Source organism: Hyaena hyaena, unplaced genomic scaffold (genome assembly GCF_003009895.1).
Source record: "Hyaena hyaena isolate Hyena2069 unplaced genomic scaffold, ASM300989v1 scaffold_241, whole genome shotgun sequence".
NCBI lineage: Eukaryota > Metazoa > Chordata > Mammalia > Carnivora > Hyaenidae > Hyaena > Hyaena hyaena.
The window spans coordinates 1,263,912-1,283,068 of record NW_024080875.1 but is presented as its reverse complement, the minus strand read 5'-3'; the positions used below and the strand labels follow the sequence as shown (position 1 = coordinate 1,283,068).

At 37.6% G+C, this 19,157-nt stretch overlaps 1 protein-coding gene across 1 annotated transcript in view; it reads left to right on the top strand.

The window, feature by feature from the left end:
* Positions 1–19,157, top strand: part of IL31RA (interleukin 31 receptor A) — a 59,001-nt gene that overhangs the window by 2,183 nt on the left and 37,661 nt on the right. The window contains exon 2 of the mRNA XM_039244541.1: positions 4,128–4,218. Within this exon, the coding sequence (XP_039100472.1) occupies positions 4,164–4,218 (55 nt within the window). The 5' untranslated portion in view covers positions 4,128–4,163. The remainder of the gene's footprint in view (positions 1–4,127; positions 4,219–19,157) is intronic.

Genomic DNA, 19,157 nt, shown 5'->3' with positions numbered 1-19,157 from the left:
AGCTGAAGTTGGTCACTTAACTGACTGAGCCACCCAGGTGTCCGTGATGTGTTTTTTTTTTTTCTTCAAAATTTCACAAAAGTATTCTTGTGCCTAAGTTAAAAAAAAAAAAAAAAAAAAAAAACCTAAAAAAAAAAAAAAAAAAAAAAAAACAGTACATGAATGTCTTCACGTAAGTACATGCTTTCAAGTGAGTTTTAAAAGAAAAGTGGAATTAGGGTTTCTAAAGCTTTAGGAGTCCATCTTCACTGTGGTGCCTACAGGTTCTGATGAGGGTAATACGTGATACCAATTACACCCTCCTCGTGAACTGTCAGAGTTCTCCCCAGCTTGCAAGTGAGTATGCCAAAACAGTACAGCACAAAGTCCTCCCCTACATGGTAGATGTATTTGCCATGGGGAGATAGGGCACAGCAAACTGTCACCACCTTCTCTCTTAGCAGAACTGAAGCTTACGTTACCTACATGTTCATGATTACTACTGTGTTTGATCTATTGGACACCACAATGTGCTCTGGGTTTTTAGGAAGCAGTATCACACTATTGACAGTGATATCTGTCCCTGTAGTACTGACCAGGGGTTTGAAAGGTATTTGAACATTATGTGGTCCTCATATTCCGTGTTTTTGCAGTGCCGTTAGAGGATGCACTAATAATATAATGTCATCTTGTATAAAGGTTGTTTTATTACCAAAGGAAGAATGGCCATGAAATTGTTTCAGGGTTTTCCCAGATTTTAACATTAAAAAAAATTTTTTTTAATGTTTGTTAAATTTTGAGAGGGAGAGACAGAGCATGAGTGGAGGAGGGGCAGAGAGTGGAGGAGACACAGAATCCAAAGCAGGCTCCAGGTTCTGAGCTGTTAGCGCAGAGCTCATTGCAGTACCTGAACTCAGGAACTGTGAGACTGCATATTTACCCATTGATTTACTCCCACAGATAACTAGGATGGACTTTGTACACAGATTTTGGTACTTAAACTCTCACTTGAACTTGTTTCTAAGTCCCTGGGAGGCACTTCACATTTGTTCATGTCTGCTACCCATAAGTAATCACTTTGTGACCCTTTGGTATGGGAGGGATAGTGGAAAAGGCATTGGAGGACAGGCAAATGGTAGAATGAGGGGCACTCATCACATAGCACCACTTGTTGGCTTTGTATAATTACAGTCAAATGAGTCATTGGCTCATTTCTCTCTCTAGATGCTCTGCTCTCTTGTTGCACTATTAGAATTAGAGCACTTACGCTGGCGAGGATGTGGAGAAACGGGCACCCTCCTGCACTGTTGGTGGGAATGTAAACTGGTACAGCCCCTCTGGAAAACAGTGTGGAGGTTCCTCAGGAAACTAACAATAGAACTCCCTTATGACCCAGCAATAGCACTGCTAGGAATTTACCCAAGGGATACAGAAATGCTGAGGCATAGGAGCACATGTACCCCAATGTTCATAGCAGCACTCTCCACAATAGCTAAAACATGGAAAGAGCCTAAGTGTCCATCAACAGACGAATGGATCAAGAAGATGTGGTTTATCTATACCATGGAATACTACATGGCAATGAGAAAAAATGAAATCTGGCCATGTGTAGCAACATGGATGGACCTTGAGGGTGTTATGCTGAGCGAAATAAGTCAGGCAGAGAAGGACAAATACCATATGTTTGCACGTATAGGAGGATTAGGAGGAACTTGACGGAGGACCAAGGGGGAGAAGAAGGGCGGAAATGGTGGGGGAAAGGGAGAGAGGCAAACCATGAGAGACTCTTGAATGCTGACAAAAACTGAGGACTGATGGATGTGGGGGGGAGGGGGGGAGGGGGATGAAGGAGGGCACTTTGGGGATGAGCACTGAGTGTTATGTAAAAACTAATTTGACAATAAACTATTTGTAAAAAAAAAAAAAAAAAAAAAAAAAAAAAAAAAAAAAAAAAAAAAAAAAAAAAAAAAAAAAAAAAAAAAAAAAAAAGAATTAGAGCACTTACCATGTGTTATTTGCTATTACTATGCATGCTTCTGTCTCTTTTTTTCTTCTCAGACCCATTTGGAAGGATATGATTTGGAGCCATCAGTAATAGATCACTCTGGACTGTGGTCTCTTCTCCATCCTCTGATTCCCTTCTCCTTGTTAAAAAAAAAAAAAAAATCACTGAACTAGTGGCACCTGGGTGGCTCGGTTGGTTAAGCTTCCAACTTCGGCTCAGTTCTTGATGTCCCATTTCCCAAGTTCGAGCCCCATATCAGGCTCTGTGCTGACACCTCAGATCCTAGAGCCTGCTTTGTATTGTGTGTCTTTCTCTCTGCCCCTCCCCCATTCACATTTTCTCTCTCTCTCTCTCTCTCTCTCTCTCTCTCTCAGTCTCAGAAATAAACAAACATTTAAAAAAATGCCACTGAAATAGAGTGAGGTTGGGGACAGGATCATCTTTCATTCCAAACATTTGATGTGTGTCTGAGACATTGCTGAATGAACAAGAGACTGCCTGAGGCCACCAGCTGGTTCAAAGGAGTCAGGACTAGAACTGAGGCAGTGTCAACTTCTAGAATGCCCCTCAGCTACTGCAGTTTTTCTAGCTTTGTCTCTGAGTATGATTTAGTACTGTTGATTTTTTGAAAAAGGATTTTTTAAAATTCACAAATAGATGAATATTCTCATTTTAAAGGAGGCAAGCAATAATTAGCACTGTTTTTAAAATATTCAACAGTTAACATTGATGAGATCTTAAAAACATAAAACTCCATGTCAGAATAAAAATTTTAGCTTTAGTGTCCATAATTATTCATTTACTCAATTATTGAGAATTTGAGCTTTAATACAGTTTTCATGGTTGGGCCTCCCTCCCTTTCCAGAATGCTTTTAGAACTAATATAAAGGCATGACTTGTAGCTAAGAAATGGAGAAAATTAAGACAGTGTTGTGAGTAATTTGGCACTAAAAATGCCATTAGTATTACATTTAATTTTAAAGAACACATTTATTCTTTATTTAAAAACTTAAAAGTTTCTCTTTGTTTTGTAGTCATTAAATCAAAACATTTATTTCCTGAGAGAATAGCTACTGCCGTTGAGTAACATGTGTTTACTATTGCTGTTATTTAACCAACATTGTTTCCTGATGGTATTTTTATTGTAGACCCAAGTTCTCATTCTGCTTTATTGTGATGGGCATTTTCAGTTAGTAAGATATTTCCATTGGTTTGTATATGAGAAAATTTTATTCCTTGTGGTTTTTTCCAGAAATGATACATGTGAACTTTTCTCAAAAGATTTATTTTGTTGAGAACTTCTCCTTTTTTCCCCCCTGTAATCTGTCAGAAGAAAATGTGGCATCCTTTATTTATTCCTGAAATGAGTTCTTGCTTTTACATTTGCTTGACCCTTAGGTTATTCCACATTCTGATGGGGGATGAGATGAGAAGGCAGCACCCTTTTTATCCTAATCAGTTCCATTAACAGTATTGTACACCAACCACGTACCAGTAGGTACTTAAATACTTAGGCTTCAAAGAGAAATAAGAGAAGCTTCACTATTCAAAAGCTCTGTGTATAGAGTCCAACAGGTAAACTGTTAAACATCAATCTGTGTGACACATGCTAAGGTATAAGTGGCATGGAGAGGGGTTGAGGTATAGGGAGGGAGTGGCCAGCCAACTCCATCTGAGTCTTCAGGGAGGTATTAGCCTTGAGATAGTCTGGAAGGTGGGGTTAATTTGCCAAGAATCAGGCAAAAAGGACATTATAGGTGGAAGGAACCGCATGAACAAAGTAAGGAAATGTAAAATACCATGACACTTGGGGGGAAATTATGAGTTGTTCCATTTGGCTGCTGTGTTTAGGGCCTGGGGCAGAGACCAGATGATGGTCTCAGATCTATACAGGCGACAGTACTTCTTTCCTGGAGTGTATTTTTGGTACCTGGTATACTTTTCACAGTACATAGTGGAATGAATTATGAACAAATTAAGTGTTGACTGGGGTTGATGAAGTAATTACAAAAGGGTCTGTATGATGACAGCCAAAAACATAATAAGATTTTAAAAATTCTTCCTGAAACCCCCCAGAATCTGTCACTGGAACTGAAATTGTTTAAGAGATAGGAAACCAGGTTGTGACTGATTACGTTTTCAGTTCTCTCCTCAGCCTGCCTGCATTGACTTGGGGACGATGTGGGCCCACACATTGTGGACAATCCTCCTACTCTGCAAATTCAGCCTGGCAGGTAGGTTGACCTGTGCCCTTTTATGGATTGTGTATTTCTTACTAGCTTCTTTGGATAAGAACTGTTAATTTGAGTGCAAAGGGCTTCCTGGACCGTGAGTGCATGTGGATGAATAAGGGATTTGTGACCTCCCTGAATTTGTGTGGATGGGTGTATACATGTTGATGTCTACATATGTGTGTGCAAATTTGGCAAGATGGCCTATCACATTTTCAAAGGGAGATAAGACCTCCTGAAAGGCCAACATCTACTGTTTTAGAGTGGTAGTAAGTTCTTGTATCACTAGTTTTTGTGTTAGGAGCAGTGGTTGCATATAAACACACAAAAATAAAGCTGTATATTTTCATAATGTTTTCAATAATTTCCAAGGATATAAAGGGAAATGATGAAATACATTTTTACAAGGGCCCAACTCAAGACTATGGGCCTAATATTCATATACTACCTTGCAGATGTAATATCCTTTAGTTTGATTGCATTGTATGTAAAAAAAAATTAAGACCAGAGAGGAAAAGTGGGGATTGGGTACTGGGAAGGTAGAGAAGGCATCATGTCATGTACCACTTTGCTAGGGCTGCCATAGATACAAGCTGGGTGGTTTAAATGACAGAAATTTATTTTCTTAAAGTTTTGGAGGCTAAAAGTCCAAGATCAGGGTGCCCATAGGGCTGATTTCCTGATACCTCTCTCCTCAGTGCATAAATGATATTCCTCTTGGTGCCTCTTCATATGGTCACCCCTCTTGTTTGTCCTAATTTCCTTCTCTTATAGGAACACCAGTTGGATTAGATTAAGGCCCTGATGGCCTCATGTTATCGAATACTTCCTTAGGGCCCTGTCTCCAAATATAGTCACTTTCTGAGGTACTGGGGGTTAGACTTCAACATATGAATTTACACATATACGATAAATACCGAGACATGTAGTAACTGGGGGTGACCAAGAGGCAGATAATGTCTTCCAGGCCTCTCTTTTGGCTTGGCCTGCCTTGTTGCCCCCTAGGGTATCCCCGTGGCACTTAGGAGTTTTATAGACACTATAGGCACATAGCCCTTTATCTCTCATCTAGCTTCTTTAAGCCAGCTCAGAAACCAAAAATTGGTCCCAGTTATCCAATTTACAGTTCAAATTATGTGCATCATGGCTCCTATCAAGTCTCCCTTCCCCTCAACTTATCTTTTTCTATCTTCTATCTTTGGCTTCTTCTCTTCTTATTACCTTTTACTTGTACCATGTCTTACATAACTGGCTCCAGTTTGCACCTGACTTCCTTCTAGAATATCCTTCCTTCGATCACTGATCAGCCCGGCCTTCTTCTATTTCAAGACATTTTTCAAAACACTGACTTTGCAACAGCACTAAGTGATACAAGCATATAGGAAAGAAGGAAGATTGAGAACATTTTAATTTTGAAAAATGTTCTTTTTGCATGTGGACAATTCTCTGATAAGCAAGAATATTCCCCTTATCTTTTCTTAGAGGAAAGTTAATGAATATTTCCCCTTTTTTTCTACACAGAGGGGAAAGATAGTGCAGAGAGCTCTTACATAACCCTCATCCAGCTATCCCCATTGTTAATATCTTACAATACCATATCTTACAATACCATAGTACATTTGCCAAAACTAAGAAACCGTTATTGACACATTATTATTGACTAAATTCCAGACTTTATTTAGATTTCACTATTTTTTTTCATTAATGTTCTCTCTTGGTTCCAGGATTGAATTTAGGGTACCATATTGCATTGCATTGTCACATCTCCCTAGTTTCTTCTGATCTGTGACAGTTTCTTAGTCTTTCCTGGTTTCTCATGGCCTTAACACTCTTGAGTACTTGGCAGTACTCCTGGGTTTTGTAATAAGTAGAAGGGAGGTGAAGTGCCCTTGTTATTCTATCACATGTTATGGCAGCCCTCAGATGAAAAGTTGATATTCTAATTAGAATTCTAATTAGATTATATTCTAATCATGCCTAAGATCTAAAATCAACATCCTGTGTGCCAACACAAGGAAATGGGAGGATGATAGATGTATAGTGTCTGTGAATAAAGTAAAAGAAGTTGACATGTGTGGGGTCACAGCGGGTAACTGAGGCTAGAAATGTAAGTAAAGCAAGCAAGTAAAAGTGAAGCCTAATACTGTTTGTTGGCTTGGTTCCTTCTCTTTCCAGCTCCCTATTTGTGATAAAACAAAATCTCAAATGACCTATAAAATACATAGGCAGGATTAGAATGTTATGAGGACACATGAAAAGAAGAGAGAAAACTCCTGATAAAATGAGTTCTTCTCCTGAGTCTTAGAATCCTGGATTTTCAGAGCAGACCATATTTTTACCTAAGTCAGGGAAACTTGTTGATGTTGCAAAAATAAACAAGCCTCAAATCTTAGTATTTAAAACAGCAAACTCTGTCCATCAGAGGTAATCAGGATCCTAGGGTGATGAAGGCTCTACCATCCTAAGACTATCATATCATAAGATTTTTAGGATGTATAAAAACAGAGGAAGAAGAGATAAGAGAAGTGTACACCAGAACTTTATGCTACTCCCATATTACTGAATAAAGTAAGTCATGGGGGCCCTGCCTAATTTCAGGGAAGCAAGAAAATATAATCTTAACATATGTCCAAGAAGGGGCGATATTGATGAGCACTGAAAATACTACTGAATGTACATTTTATTTATCACAACTCTCTTCTGTAATACCAGGGTAAGGGATTAGAATACTCCATTCCAAAATATGCCACTTGGACATGGGGATTATTTTGATGTGGAGGCAGATGAGAGTCAACAAATGCAGAAATGAAGCCTGTTCCCTTAGTTTCCCACATGTATTTACTGTCCTGCTGTTTGCTACCCTTGATAACCTAAATTCCTTTTCCTTTGTCTTGTCTGTTCTACACAATTTATTGTATTTTCAAGATGCTATATGAGCCCAAGATCTAACCACCATTTTGAGTTATTCTTCCCTGAGGCTTGTCCTGCATCATGTGTGCTGCATATGTTAATAAACTTTTCTCTTTTAATCTGTCTTTTGTTAGTCTCATTGTTAGTCTTTTGTTAGGCCCCAGCTGCAGAACCTAGGCAGATAGAAGGAACATCAATTTTTTCTTCTCATATACCAATATTTCTATAAGAATATTGCTTTCTTGCCTATTCCAAGCAATAGGGACAAGACAAATGTAGCTCCTTTAAAAAGCTCACCTGGAGTGGAAAATCATTTTTAAAACCACTTTCTATTTTCCTGATACCTGGGGAACCAGATGTTTGACTCCCTTTTTGACTCATGGCTTATTTATATATTAAAGCTTCTCAGGGTGTAAAGGAGAGGTATTCAATGTCTGGACATTGAGTTTTGACATGGGTGATTCTGAATCTATAAGGATCTATTCCTACATTGGTATTAGTGGCTGGCTTTGGATTCAGCCAGTGCAAGGCAAAGTAAGAATGGAAAGGAAATAAAATAAAATACGACTATAGGAGGCCATAAGGAAAATAGCATAAGACCAAAGAATATTCTGAGCATACAGGGAAAAACTTTTTGTCTCCTTGTTCTCCAGCAAAGACTCAACTTTAAAATCCTGCTGAGAGTTAGTGTGATGGGTATAAGTGAAATGGAGGGTGAAGGGCAAGCTAATATTTAATGAATATTTCAAGCAAACTTGTCCAAAGAATGAAAGACCAACCCGCATATATACACAATTACACACGCATGTATCCTGCCATCATCTCGAGTCATGGAGGGAGTGAATTGGTCACTGTGAAAGTTGTTCCTCTCTCTGGGTATTATGGGATTACCTTTGGTTCACTGCCTTGTAAGATTTTGCTTGTTTCCACTGACAGTTGTGAATCTGTTCTTATTCTGATTGCTTACCCATGAAATTCTCCATGGGGGTTTTCAAGCTGTGTGACCTCTAAAGAATGTGTTACTGGTCTAGCTTCTAATTTCCATTTACCATAAAGTGGCATTTGGTTCAGATCCAGTTATGTTGGTCTTTTTAAGAACTTTGACTTGGAGATTGCCATCTTGTCATGGTTTTCAGCACGAAAATAGTAAATATAGAAAATCTTTTCTAATGGCAGATGAAGTCATTTCTATTAAGTCTAAGTTTAGTGCAAATGGAAAATGAAATGATGGATTTCATGTATCTCAAATGCTTAATTATAAGTGCAAGGTTCTGCTTCATAAGTTTGAGGCACACCTCAGTTCTTTAAAAACAGTTTTAATGGTGTGTCATCTGCTTAGAAGGGCCTAAAGCCCAATGAAACTATTAAATGTAAAGTCCTACAAGTAATTTTTATAAGATAAAGAATCAGTGAATTGTAGTCTGAAAAAAGCAAATGATATGACCATGACAGAACATTGGGTGTATTTAAATATTGTAAGGATTCTTAAGGTCATGGGTACATATACTCTCCATGAATCCATCATGAATCAGTTAACCATTCTCTGGTGCAGAACACCTCACTCTGGAAAAATATCGTAGGTTGACAATTTGATATATTTTATATTGCACAGAAAAAAGTGTTAGCCACTAGAAATGTTATGATTTGATAGGAATTAAAATGCCACATGATCATAATCAGTATTGTAATTATTTGTTAATAATAATTATTTTCTTAAATGTAAGAAATTCTGTGTATCATTTCAGGAAAACTAATGTTAAAATTAATAAAGTGGATTTAAATTCAGAAAAAAAAAGAAAATCTTTCCTAAATTAAAATCTTTTTCTTAATCTAAAATCTTTTATTTTAATTCCAATGTAGTTAACATACAGTGTTAAATTAGTTTCGAGTATACAATATAGTGATTCAACAATTCCATACATCACCCAATATTGATCAAAACAAGTGAACTCTTTAATCCTCTTCACCTATTTCACCCATCCCCAACCCTCCCTTCTGGTAATCCTCAGCTTGTTCTCTAAGGCTCTATTTCCTGGTTTGTCTCTCTCTCTCTCTCTTTTTTCCCTTTGCATGTTTATTTTGTTTTTCAAATTCCATACATGAGTGAAATCATATGGTATTTGTCTTTCTCTGACTTATTTTGCTTAACAAAATACTCTCTAGCTCCATCCATGTTGTTGCAAATGGTCAGACTTCATTGGTTTTTTTCTGGATGAATAATATTCCATTATCTGTCTGTCTATCTGTCCCATTATATCTATCTATATCTGTATGTCTATCTATCCCAATATTATATGTATATATATATGTGTGTGTGTATATATATATATATATACACACACACACATATATATACACACACATACATCTTCCTCTCTCGTTGGATATTTGGGCTGCTTTCATATATTGGCTATTGTAAATAATGCTGCAGTAAACATAGGGATGTAGGTGTCCTTTTGAATTAGTGTTGTTGTATTTTTTGGGTAAATTCCGAGTACTGTGTATTGTAGTGTATTGTAGTGTAGTTCTATTTTTAACTTTTTGAAGAGCCTCCATCCTGTTTTCCACACTGGCTGCAGCAGTTGGCATTCCCAACAACAGAATAAGAAGATTCCTTTTTCTCTACGTCCTTGCCAGCACCTGTTGTTTCTTGTGTTGTTGATTTTAGCCATTTTGACAGGTGTGGTGATGAGTGAAGTTGAGGAACTTTTTATGTGTTGGTTGGCCATTTGGGTGTCTCCTTTGAGGAATACCTGTTCATGTCTTCTGCCCATTTTTTAGTTGGATTATTTGGGTTTTGGGTGTTGAGTTTTATAAGTTCTTTATATATTTTAGATACTAACCCTTTATCAGAGATGTCATTTGCAAATATCTTCTCCCATTCAGTGGGTTGTCTTTGAGTTCTGTTGATTGTTTTCTTCACTGGGCAGAAGCTTTTTTATTTTGATGCAGCTTCAATAGTTATTTTTGTTTTTATTTCCCTTCAGGAGATATATCTAGAAAAATGTTGCTATCTCTGATGTCAGAGGAATTACTGCTTGTGCTCTCTTGTAGGATTTTTATGATTTCAGGTACCACATTTAGGTCTTTAATCCAGTTTTTAAAGTTTATTTACTTATTTTGAGAGGGAGAGAGAGAGAGCACACGAGTGAATGAGCACAGGTTGGGGAGATGCAGATAGAAAGAGAGACAGAATTCCAAGGAGGCTCCACACCTTCAGCACAGAGCCCGATGCGGGGCTCCAACTCACACACTGTGTGATCATGACCTGATCTGAGGTCAAGAGTCAGATGCTTAACTCATTGTGCCACCCAGAGGCTCTGATCTTTAATCTATTTTTTAAAATTTACTTACTCATTTTGAAAGAGGGAAAGCATAAGCAGGAGAGGAGCAGAAAGAAAAGGGGAGCGAGAATCACAAGCAGGCTCCACATTATCAGTGCAGAGCCTGATGCCCTATGAGATGAACCTGAGCCAAAATCAAGAGTCGGGTGCTTGCTTACCTGACTGAGCCACCCAGGTGCCCCTAAACCATTTTGAATTTTTTTTGTGTGTGTATGGTGTAAGAAGGTGGTCCACTTTCATTCTTTTGCATGTTGCCATCCAGTTTTCCCACCACCATTTATTGAAGAGGCAGTCTTTTTCCTATTGGATATTCATTCCTGCTTCATCAAAGAATAATTGACTATATAATTGTGGGTTTAATTCTGGGTTTTCTTTTCTCTTTTGTTAATTTTTATGTCTATTTTTGTGTCAGTAAACCATACTGCAGCTCTGTAATATAACTTGAAGTTTGGAATTGTAATGCCTCCTGCTTTTCTTTTTCAAGATTGCTTTGGCTCTTTGTTTTTGTGGTTCCAAATAAATTCTAGGATTGTTTGTTCTATCTCTGTGAAAAATGTTGATATTTTGATTGGCATTGCATTAAAGGTATAGATTGCTTTGGGTACTATAGACATTTTTACAATATTCTTCCATCCACAAGCATGGACTATTTTTCCATTTCTTTGTGTCATCTTCAATTTCTTTCATCAGTGTTTTATAGTTTTAAGAGTTCAGGTCTTTGACTCCTTTGGTTAAGTTTATTCTTAGGTACTTTATTATTTTTTGAGCAATTTTTAATAGGGTTGCTTTCCTAGTTTCTTTATCTACTGCTTCATTATTAGTATATAGAAATGTAACAGATTTCTATATGTTGATTGTGTATCCTGAGAGTTCACTATCAGTCTGATAGTGTTTTTTTGTGGAGTGTCTAGAGTTTTCTGTATAGAATATGATGTTATCTGCAAATAGTGAAAGTTTAGCTTCTTCCTCACCAATATGGATGCCTTTTATTTCTTTTTGTTGTCTGATTGCTCTGGCTAGGACTTTTAGTACTATGATGAATAGAAGTGGTTAGAGTGGGCATTCTTGTCTTGTTCCTGATGTTAAGGAAAAGCTATCAGTTTTTCCCCTTGCCTATGATGTTTGCTGTGGGTTTTTCATATATGGCCTTCATTATGTTGAGCTATGTTCCCTCTAAACCTACTCTTTTGAAGGTTTTTATCATGAATGGGTGTTACACTTTGTTAAATGCTTTTTCTGTGTCTACTGAAATAATCATATGGTTTTTGTCCTTTCTGTTATCTTTATGATGTATCACATAGATTGATTTGCAAATATTGAACCACCCTTGCAATCTAGGAATTAATCTCACTTTATTATGATGAGTGATTTTTTAAATATTTATCATTGGATTCAGTTTACTGATACTTTGATGAGGATTTTTGCACCTATGTTCATCAGAAATATTGGCCTGTACTTCTCTTTTTTGGTGTGGTCTTTAACTGGTTTTGATATCAGGGTAATGGTGGCCTTGTAGAATGAATTTGGAAGTTTTCCTTCCTCTTCTGATTTTTGGAATAGTTTGAGAAGAATAGGTGTTAACTGATTTTATTTATTTTATTTTATTTATTTTATTTGTTATTTTATTTCATTAGAGAGAGAGTATGAGTTGGGGGAAGAGACAGAGAGAGAGTCTCACCCAGGCTTCCTGAGCTTGATGCAAGGCTCCGTCATATGAACTGTGAAATCATAGCCTTATGACCTGAGCTGAAATTAAGAGTTGGATGCTTAACTCCACTGAGTCACCACAGGTGCTCCTGTTCGGACTGTTTTGATTACTGATTCAAGTTCCTTTCTAGTAATGGATCTGTTCAAAGTTTCCATTTCTCCCTGTTTCAGTTTTGGTAGGCTACATGTTTCTAGGAATTTATCTATTTCTTCTGGATTGTCCAGTTTGTTGGCATATAATTTTTTGTAACATTCTCTTATAATTGTTTGTATTTCTGTGTTGTTGGTTGTTATTTCTCCTCTTTAATTTTTGATTTTGTTTTTTTGAGTTCTCTTTGTCTTTCTCTTATGAGGGTTTTTTTTGTTTGATTGTTTGTTTTTGATGATCTAGAGGCTTATCAATTTTATTGATCTTTTCAAAGAACCAACTCCCAGTCACTGATCTGTTCTGTTATTTTGTAGTTTCTGTAACATTTATTTCTGCTCTAATCTTTATTATTCCCTTTCTTCTGCTGGTTTTATGTTTTGTTTGTTCTGTTTCTAGCTCCTTTCCATGTAAGGTTAGGTTATTTGAAACTTTTCTAGCTTCTAGAGATAGGCCTATATTGCTATAAATTTACCTCTTAGGACCCATTTTGCTGAATCCCAAAGATTGGGACTATTCTGTTTTCATTTTCATTTCTTTCCATGTAAATTTTATTTCTTCTTTGATTTCTTGTTTGACACATTCATTGCTTAGTAGTATGTTACTTAACTGCTATGCACTTGTGGTCTTTCCAGATTTTTTCCTGTGGTTGACTTCTAGTTTCATAGTGTTGTGGTCAGAAAAGATGCATGCTATGGCTTTGATCTTTTTGAATTTGTTGTGACTTGTTTTGTGACCTAATATGGGACCTAGTCTGGAGAATGCTCCATGTGCATTTGAAAATTATGGTATACTGCTATTTTAGGATGGACCGTTCTGAATATATCTGTCAGATTCAGCTTGTCCAATGTGTCTTTCAAAGCTACTGTTTTCCTGTTGATTTTCTGTATAGATGATCTGTTTATTGATATAAATAGGATGTTAAATTCCCTTACTATTATTGTATTACTATTGATTATTTCCTTTATGTTTGTTAACTGTTTTATGTATTTGATTGACTACATATTGGGTGAATAAATATTTACAATTGTTATGTAGTCTTCTTGGATTGTCCCCTTTGTAATTATATAGTGTTCTTCTTTGTCCTTTGTTACAGTCTTTGTTTTAAAGTCCATTTTGTCTGTTATAAGTATTGCTACCCCATCTTACTTTTGACACCCATCTGCATGATGAATGTTTCTCTATTCCCTCGCTTTCAGTCTATAGATAACTTTAGGTTTGAAATTAGTCTCTAGTAGGCAGCATATAGTTGGGTCTTGGTTTTTTTTTTTTTTAATCCATTCTGTCAGTTCGTATCTTTTGTTTGAAGCATTTAGTCTATTTACTTCCAAAGTAGTTATTGATCTGTATGTTATTTATTGTCATTTTGTTACTTGTTTTGTGGTTGTTTCTACATTTTTTCTCTGATGCTTTGGTCTCTTGCTCTTTTTTGTGGTTTGCTGGTTTTGTTTGGTGATATACTTTTATACCTTTCTTGTTATTCTTTGCATATCTATTACTGTTTTTTTCATTTATGGTTATCATAGTTTTGTACATAAGATCTGATGCATATAGCAGTCTGTATTAAATTGATGGTTGCTTAAGTTTGAACCCATGTTGTACTCCTTTCCCCCATGTTTTAGTTATATTTACATCCTTTTATTTTGTGACTCCTTTAACTGGTTTTTACAGATATACCTCTTTTTCACACTCTCATTTATGGTCTTTCCTTTTCCACTCACAGAGTTCCCCTTAACATTTCTTGCATGGCTGGTTTAGTAGTCATGAACTCCTTAGTTTTTGCTTGTCTGAGAAACTCTTTATCTCTCCTTGTATTCTGGCCTGCAAAGTTTCTAATGAAAAAATCTGCTGATAGCTTCATAGGGTTTTCCTTGTATGTAATGTCTTCTTTTCTTTTGCTGTTTTTAAGATTTTTTTTCTTTATCATTACTTTTTACCATTTTAATTAGAATGTGTCTTGGTGTAGACCACCTTGGGTTGACTTTTATGGTGGTCCTTGTGCCTCCTGGATCTGAATATATATTTCCTTTCCCAGGTTAGGGATGTTTTCAGCTATTATTTCTTCATATAAATTTTTGCCCCCTTTTTTCTCTCTTCTTCTTCTGAGATCCCTATAATGTGAATGTTATCAGATATGATAGAGTCACTGAGTTCCCTAAGATTATTGTCAATATGTATGATTTTTTTCCCCTCTCATTTGCTCAGCTTAATTACTTTCCATTACTTTGTCTTTCAGGTCATTAATTTGTTCCCCTGTTTCATTTAGCCTGATCTTTATTCCATCAAGTGTATTTTTAATTTATTTATTGTGTCCTTCATTTCTGATTTTTTTTATCTCTTTGTCCAGTGTCATACTGATTCCTCTACTCTTTTCCCCAGTCCAGTGAGTATCTTTATGATCATTACTTTACATTTTCTATCTGACAAGCCTATTACTTATGTCTGTTTTGCTTAGGTCTGTTGCTGTGGTTTGGTCCTATTCTTGCACTTGGGATGTATTTCTCTGTCTCTTCATTTTTTTTGAAACTTTCTGTGTATGTTTCTCTGTGCTAGGTACATCAATTGTGTCCTCTGCTCTTAAAGGTAGTGGACTTATGAAGAAGAAGTCCTTAAGTGTCCTGTAGTGCAATGTCCCCTGCTTCCCAGGACCTGGCACTTCAGATAGTTTCTCTTGAGTGTGCTGTATGTGCTTCGATGTCTTCTCATATCTTTTTCCTTCAGTTCAGTTGTCTGCAGTGACTCTGTTTGCCTATTGTGGGAAGTATTTGGTACCTGGCATGTGTGGCCTGATTTAAAAAAGGTACATGCTGGTTGGCTTGCTAATTGAGACCTGGAGCTGCTGCTGTTAGTACTGGCTAGCCTAGGTGAATAGACAAAGGGCACATGAGTAGGTCTTACACTTTTAACAAAGTACACCTCAAACTTCTGCAGAGCCTGCTGCTGCCAAGACCAAGGCTCTGAAAAAGGCACAGGTCAGGAATTGCAGTGTTGGTGAGGTTTGCATTGATCTTCTGGGAGAGAGGCTCTGTGGTGCTGAGACTGGAAATGGCAGCTCCACTGAAGGATGGGGCCAGAGGTTGGTGCTAGCACATTAGATAGCAAGTGTGGGCAAAGCTGGTTCCAACATGTAGCTATGTGTTTATGCTGGGGGGTGGGGTTGGGAAATGGTGCCTGCCAACTCCTTTGTTCCTGGAGGAGTCTTTCTGAGATTGCTATCTCTCCACGACATGTTCTATATTGAGTAAATCATTCTCTCTCCTCCTTGCTACCCAGTGTTTTTCAAACTGTTGGTTCTACACTGATTCTGCTCAGGCTGCTAGTCCAACTTTGTCTTCAAGGGTGGGGACTCAGCTTCCTAATGCCAGCAGAGCTTTCCCAGAGCCAAACACCTTATTTTAAGAATTTGAGGCTTTAAGTCCCACTATTTGCAAAAACTCAAGAAATCAGGCCCCTCTCGTTTTCGAAGCCAAGTGTTATGGGGATTTGTCTTTCCAATTTTAGTTCCCTGACTTGATTGTCTTTTCTTACCTTTCACCGTGCTTCCAGCTTGCTCCTGTCTGTGGATGGCCACAGTTCCTTTAGGTCTCAAATCGCATGTCCACCTTCCTCAGTGTGGCCTCTTCTCTACCTTTGGTCATGGGTTTTTTCTGTAAATCTTTGGGTCTTTTTCTAAGTGAGAGTTTTGTCTAGTTTTATCCATGGAATGAGGTGAGGTAGGGTCCTCTTACTTTGCCATCTTCCCAGCGTTACAAGATAGAAAATCTTTGGTGTCACTGTTGACTAATGGGTGTTTCAGGGATTGGGTTCACATACAGGATTCATAGGAAGACAGCTTCTCAAAAAAGAGCCTCAAACGTTGACACAATGTGTAGGCACTTAGCTTTCCCTTATTCCTGTTTATCATTCCTAGGGGCTACGTTACCATGTGGGCAATGCTCATTTTATAGAACAAATATATGAATATATATACAAATTCAGAACTCCTAAACCTAAACAGGTCAGTGAATGCCCTCCATTCTGTAACCCTTTACCACTGCCTTTTTGTTATAAGGTAATATCTTTGACAGAGATGGAATAAACACATTATTAGTTATGTGTACAGAGAAAATGTAATATCCTTATAGTCTATAATCAATCTAATCAGTTCTGAAGTTCCTTCTCCCCTGGAAAGCCAGAGGGGATTGAGGAAGGGGAGGGGCTAGGTAGCACTCTTATTTGTTAGCATTGGCAGTTTCTTTTTATTTAATTAATTAATTTATATTTATTTCTGAAAGAGAGAGGGAGAGAGAATGAGCAGGGGAGGGCCAGAGAGAGAGAGGGAGACACAGAATCTGAAATAGGCTCCAGGCTCTGAGCTAGCTGTCAGCACAGAGCCTGACGCAGGGCTTGAGCCCATGAACTATGAGATCGTGAGCTGAGCCGAAGTCGGACGCTCAACTGACTGAGCCACACAGGCACCCCAGCATTGGTGATTCTTCTGGTTTATAGTCCTTTAGCTAATCCACTCTGTGTGGGGTAAATGCCCATGTTCCAGAGTTTGTACCTTTCTCCTGCTCCTCTTTAAGATGGTATCTAGGTATCTGAGCAGGGTTTATATGACTGCAGAGCCTTGAGCAAGGGCTTGTGTATCCATATAAGCAAATCTTTGTGTTGCCTTCTGGTCTTCTCTCGAGTTGGTACTTTGGTCTCATGCCTCTTCTGCTATCTGTTGCAAGATAGCTGGCTTTGCCTAGGCTTTGGGACATTATACTGGCACCTATTCCTGAAGTTCATGTTCTGTTTGCTTTTCTGTGATCCTGAAGTCCCCTGTGCACTGAAGTCTCTTCATCTGAATCCCTGGCCTAATTCAATGTCACACATCTATACCCACCCTCTACCCTGAGGCACCAGGGGTTTCTGGATTTCTGCATGCTGTACTTGCCTGTATGGAGCTTATCTAAAGAGCTACCCCAGCCCACACTCTGCCATTGCAGTGTTCTGCATTATGCTGGAATTGATGTTGAGTAGAACATGCGGCTTCTTATTTAGATAAAAGGCTTGTGACCTGCACCAAGCTGTGCCTGGTGAAGTAGGTCACCAGCCCCATTGACTTGTTTCACAGACCCATCTGCATGTTTGTACTGTTCCACCAAGAACATTGACATCTGAGCTCTTGGCTCTACCTTAGTTTCATTGTCTCCCCACCTACACCCATTCAGTATTTTACTTGCTAGAAGTGATGGGCTTTTCCCTATTTCTTGTCTAGGAGAGACTTCCTTTGTAGATGCACTACAGCTATGTAATTGTAGCCAAGTTGTCTTCCTTTCTCAAAAATGTCTGCTTCTTAAGACTATGGTTTTACCAAAGACTCAAAAAGAAGTTACTTTGAATCTCAGACCTGAACATTACCCTTAGTTTAAAATTGCCTTTAGTTCTTAATTATGTATGTGTATATGTGTGTGCCTGAGTGTGTATGATTAACCCTTTGGTCTTCTGGTGAAACCTCTGGACCACTTCTCCAAATAATATTTGTCAGTGTATAAATAGTATACATATGATTACAAAGAAACTCAAGTATACTGAAATGATGTTATCAAAGTATTAAGGAAACAAATTTGTGACAGTAATATATATGTTTCTTAAAAATTTTTAATGTTTATTTTTGAGAGACAGAGATAGAGCATGAGTGGGAGAGGGGCAGAGAGAGGGAGACACAGAATCCAGAATGGGCGCTGGGCTCTGAGCTGTCAGCACAGAGCCTGAAGCAGGGCTTGAACACAAACTGTGAGATAATGATCTGGGCTGAAGTTGGATGCTTAACTGACTGAGCCACCCAGGCCCCCCTGTGCTTCTTTAACAATACATTAAATTAGAAGATTTAATAATTACTTTAAGGTAGTAATAGTAATAGTAGTATTTGATATTTCAAGATATTTGTAACAATTGAAATATAAATGAAAATACTCTGACTTTTAGTGGTGACAAATTCACAAGTAATGATACTACTTTATGTTGTTGACTGTATTCATGAGGGAAGAAAATTATAAATTTCAACAAAAGGTTAGTGAAAAATAAAGATAAAAACTTTTTCCCTTTTAAGTTCATGTACCCATAGATTCTATCTCTGGACCTTTGTAGGGTCTAAATCTGTATTCTAGATGGTATCTGCTTTCCCTATAGAGGGATAGGTGTTATTGGGTGAGAAACTAAAAGGAGCAAGATTTATAAGCTTTGAAAATACAGATGAAAATATTTCAGAAATTTTCTCTATTGTAATTTTCTGTTGAAAAACTATTGACACATAAAGTTGAGGTATAGCATAGTTTAACATTTTGTGTTTTTCTCTTTTCCACATATCTTGGTTTTTCCATGTACCCACGCTGGTTCCATCATTTGATGCTTTACTTAACATTTCACTAACACTTTATATTTGCCTGGTGTTCTAATATAATTTTTGCCTCTCAAATGTTAGTTTTGAGTAAGGATGTAAAAAGTACTTTTTAAAAAGTAGAAATCTAGTTCTTTAAGTGGAGTAATTGAAGAGATGGAGTTAGATTCTTTCCTTGGCCTTGATTAGAAGACTCTATATTATTTATCAACTAATGAAAACAATCAAGTTTTTTTTTCTTTTTTGTTTTTAATAGTTTATTGTCAAGTTTGTTTCCATATAACATCCAGTACTCATCCCCACAAGTGCCTTCCTCCATGCCCATCACCCCCCTTCCCCTCTCCCCTACCTCCATCAGCCCTCAGTTTGTTCTTGGCATTCAAGAGTCTCTCATGGTTTGCCTCCCTCCTTCTCCCCCACTATTTTCCCCCTTCTTCTCCCCCACGGTCTTCTGTTAAGTTCCTCCTAA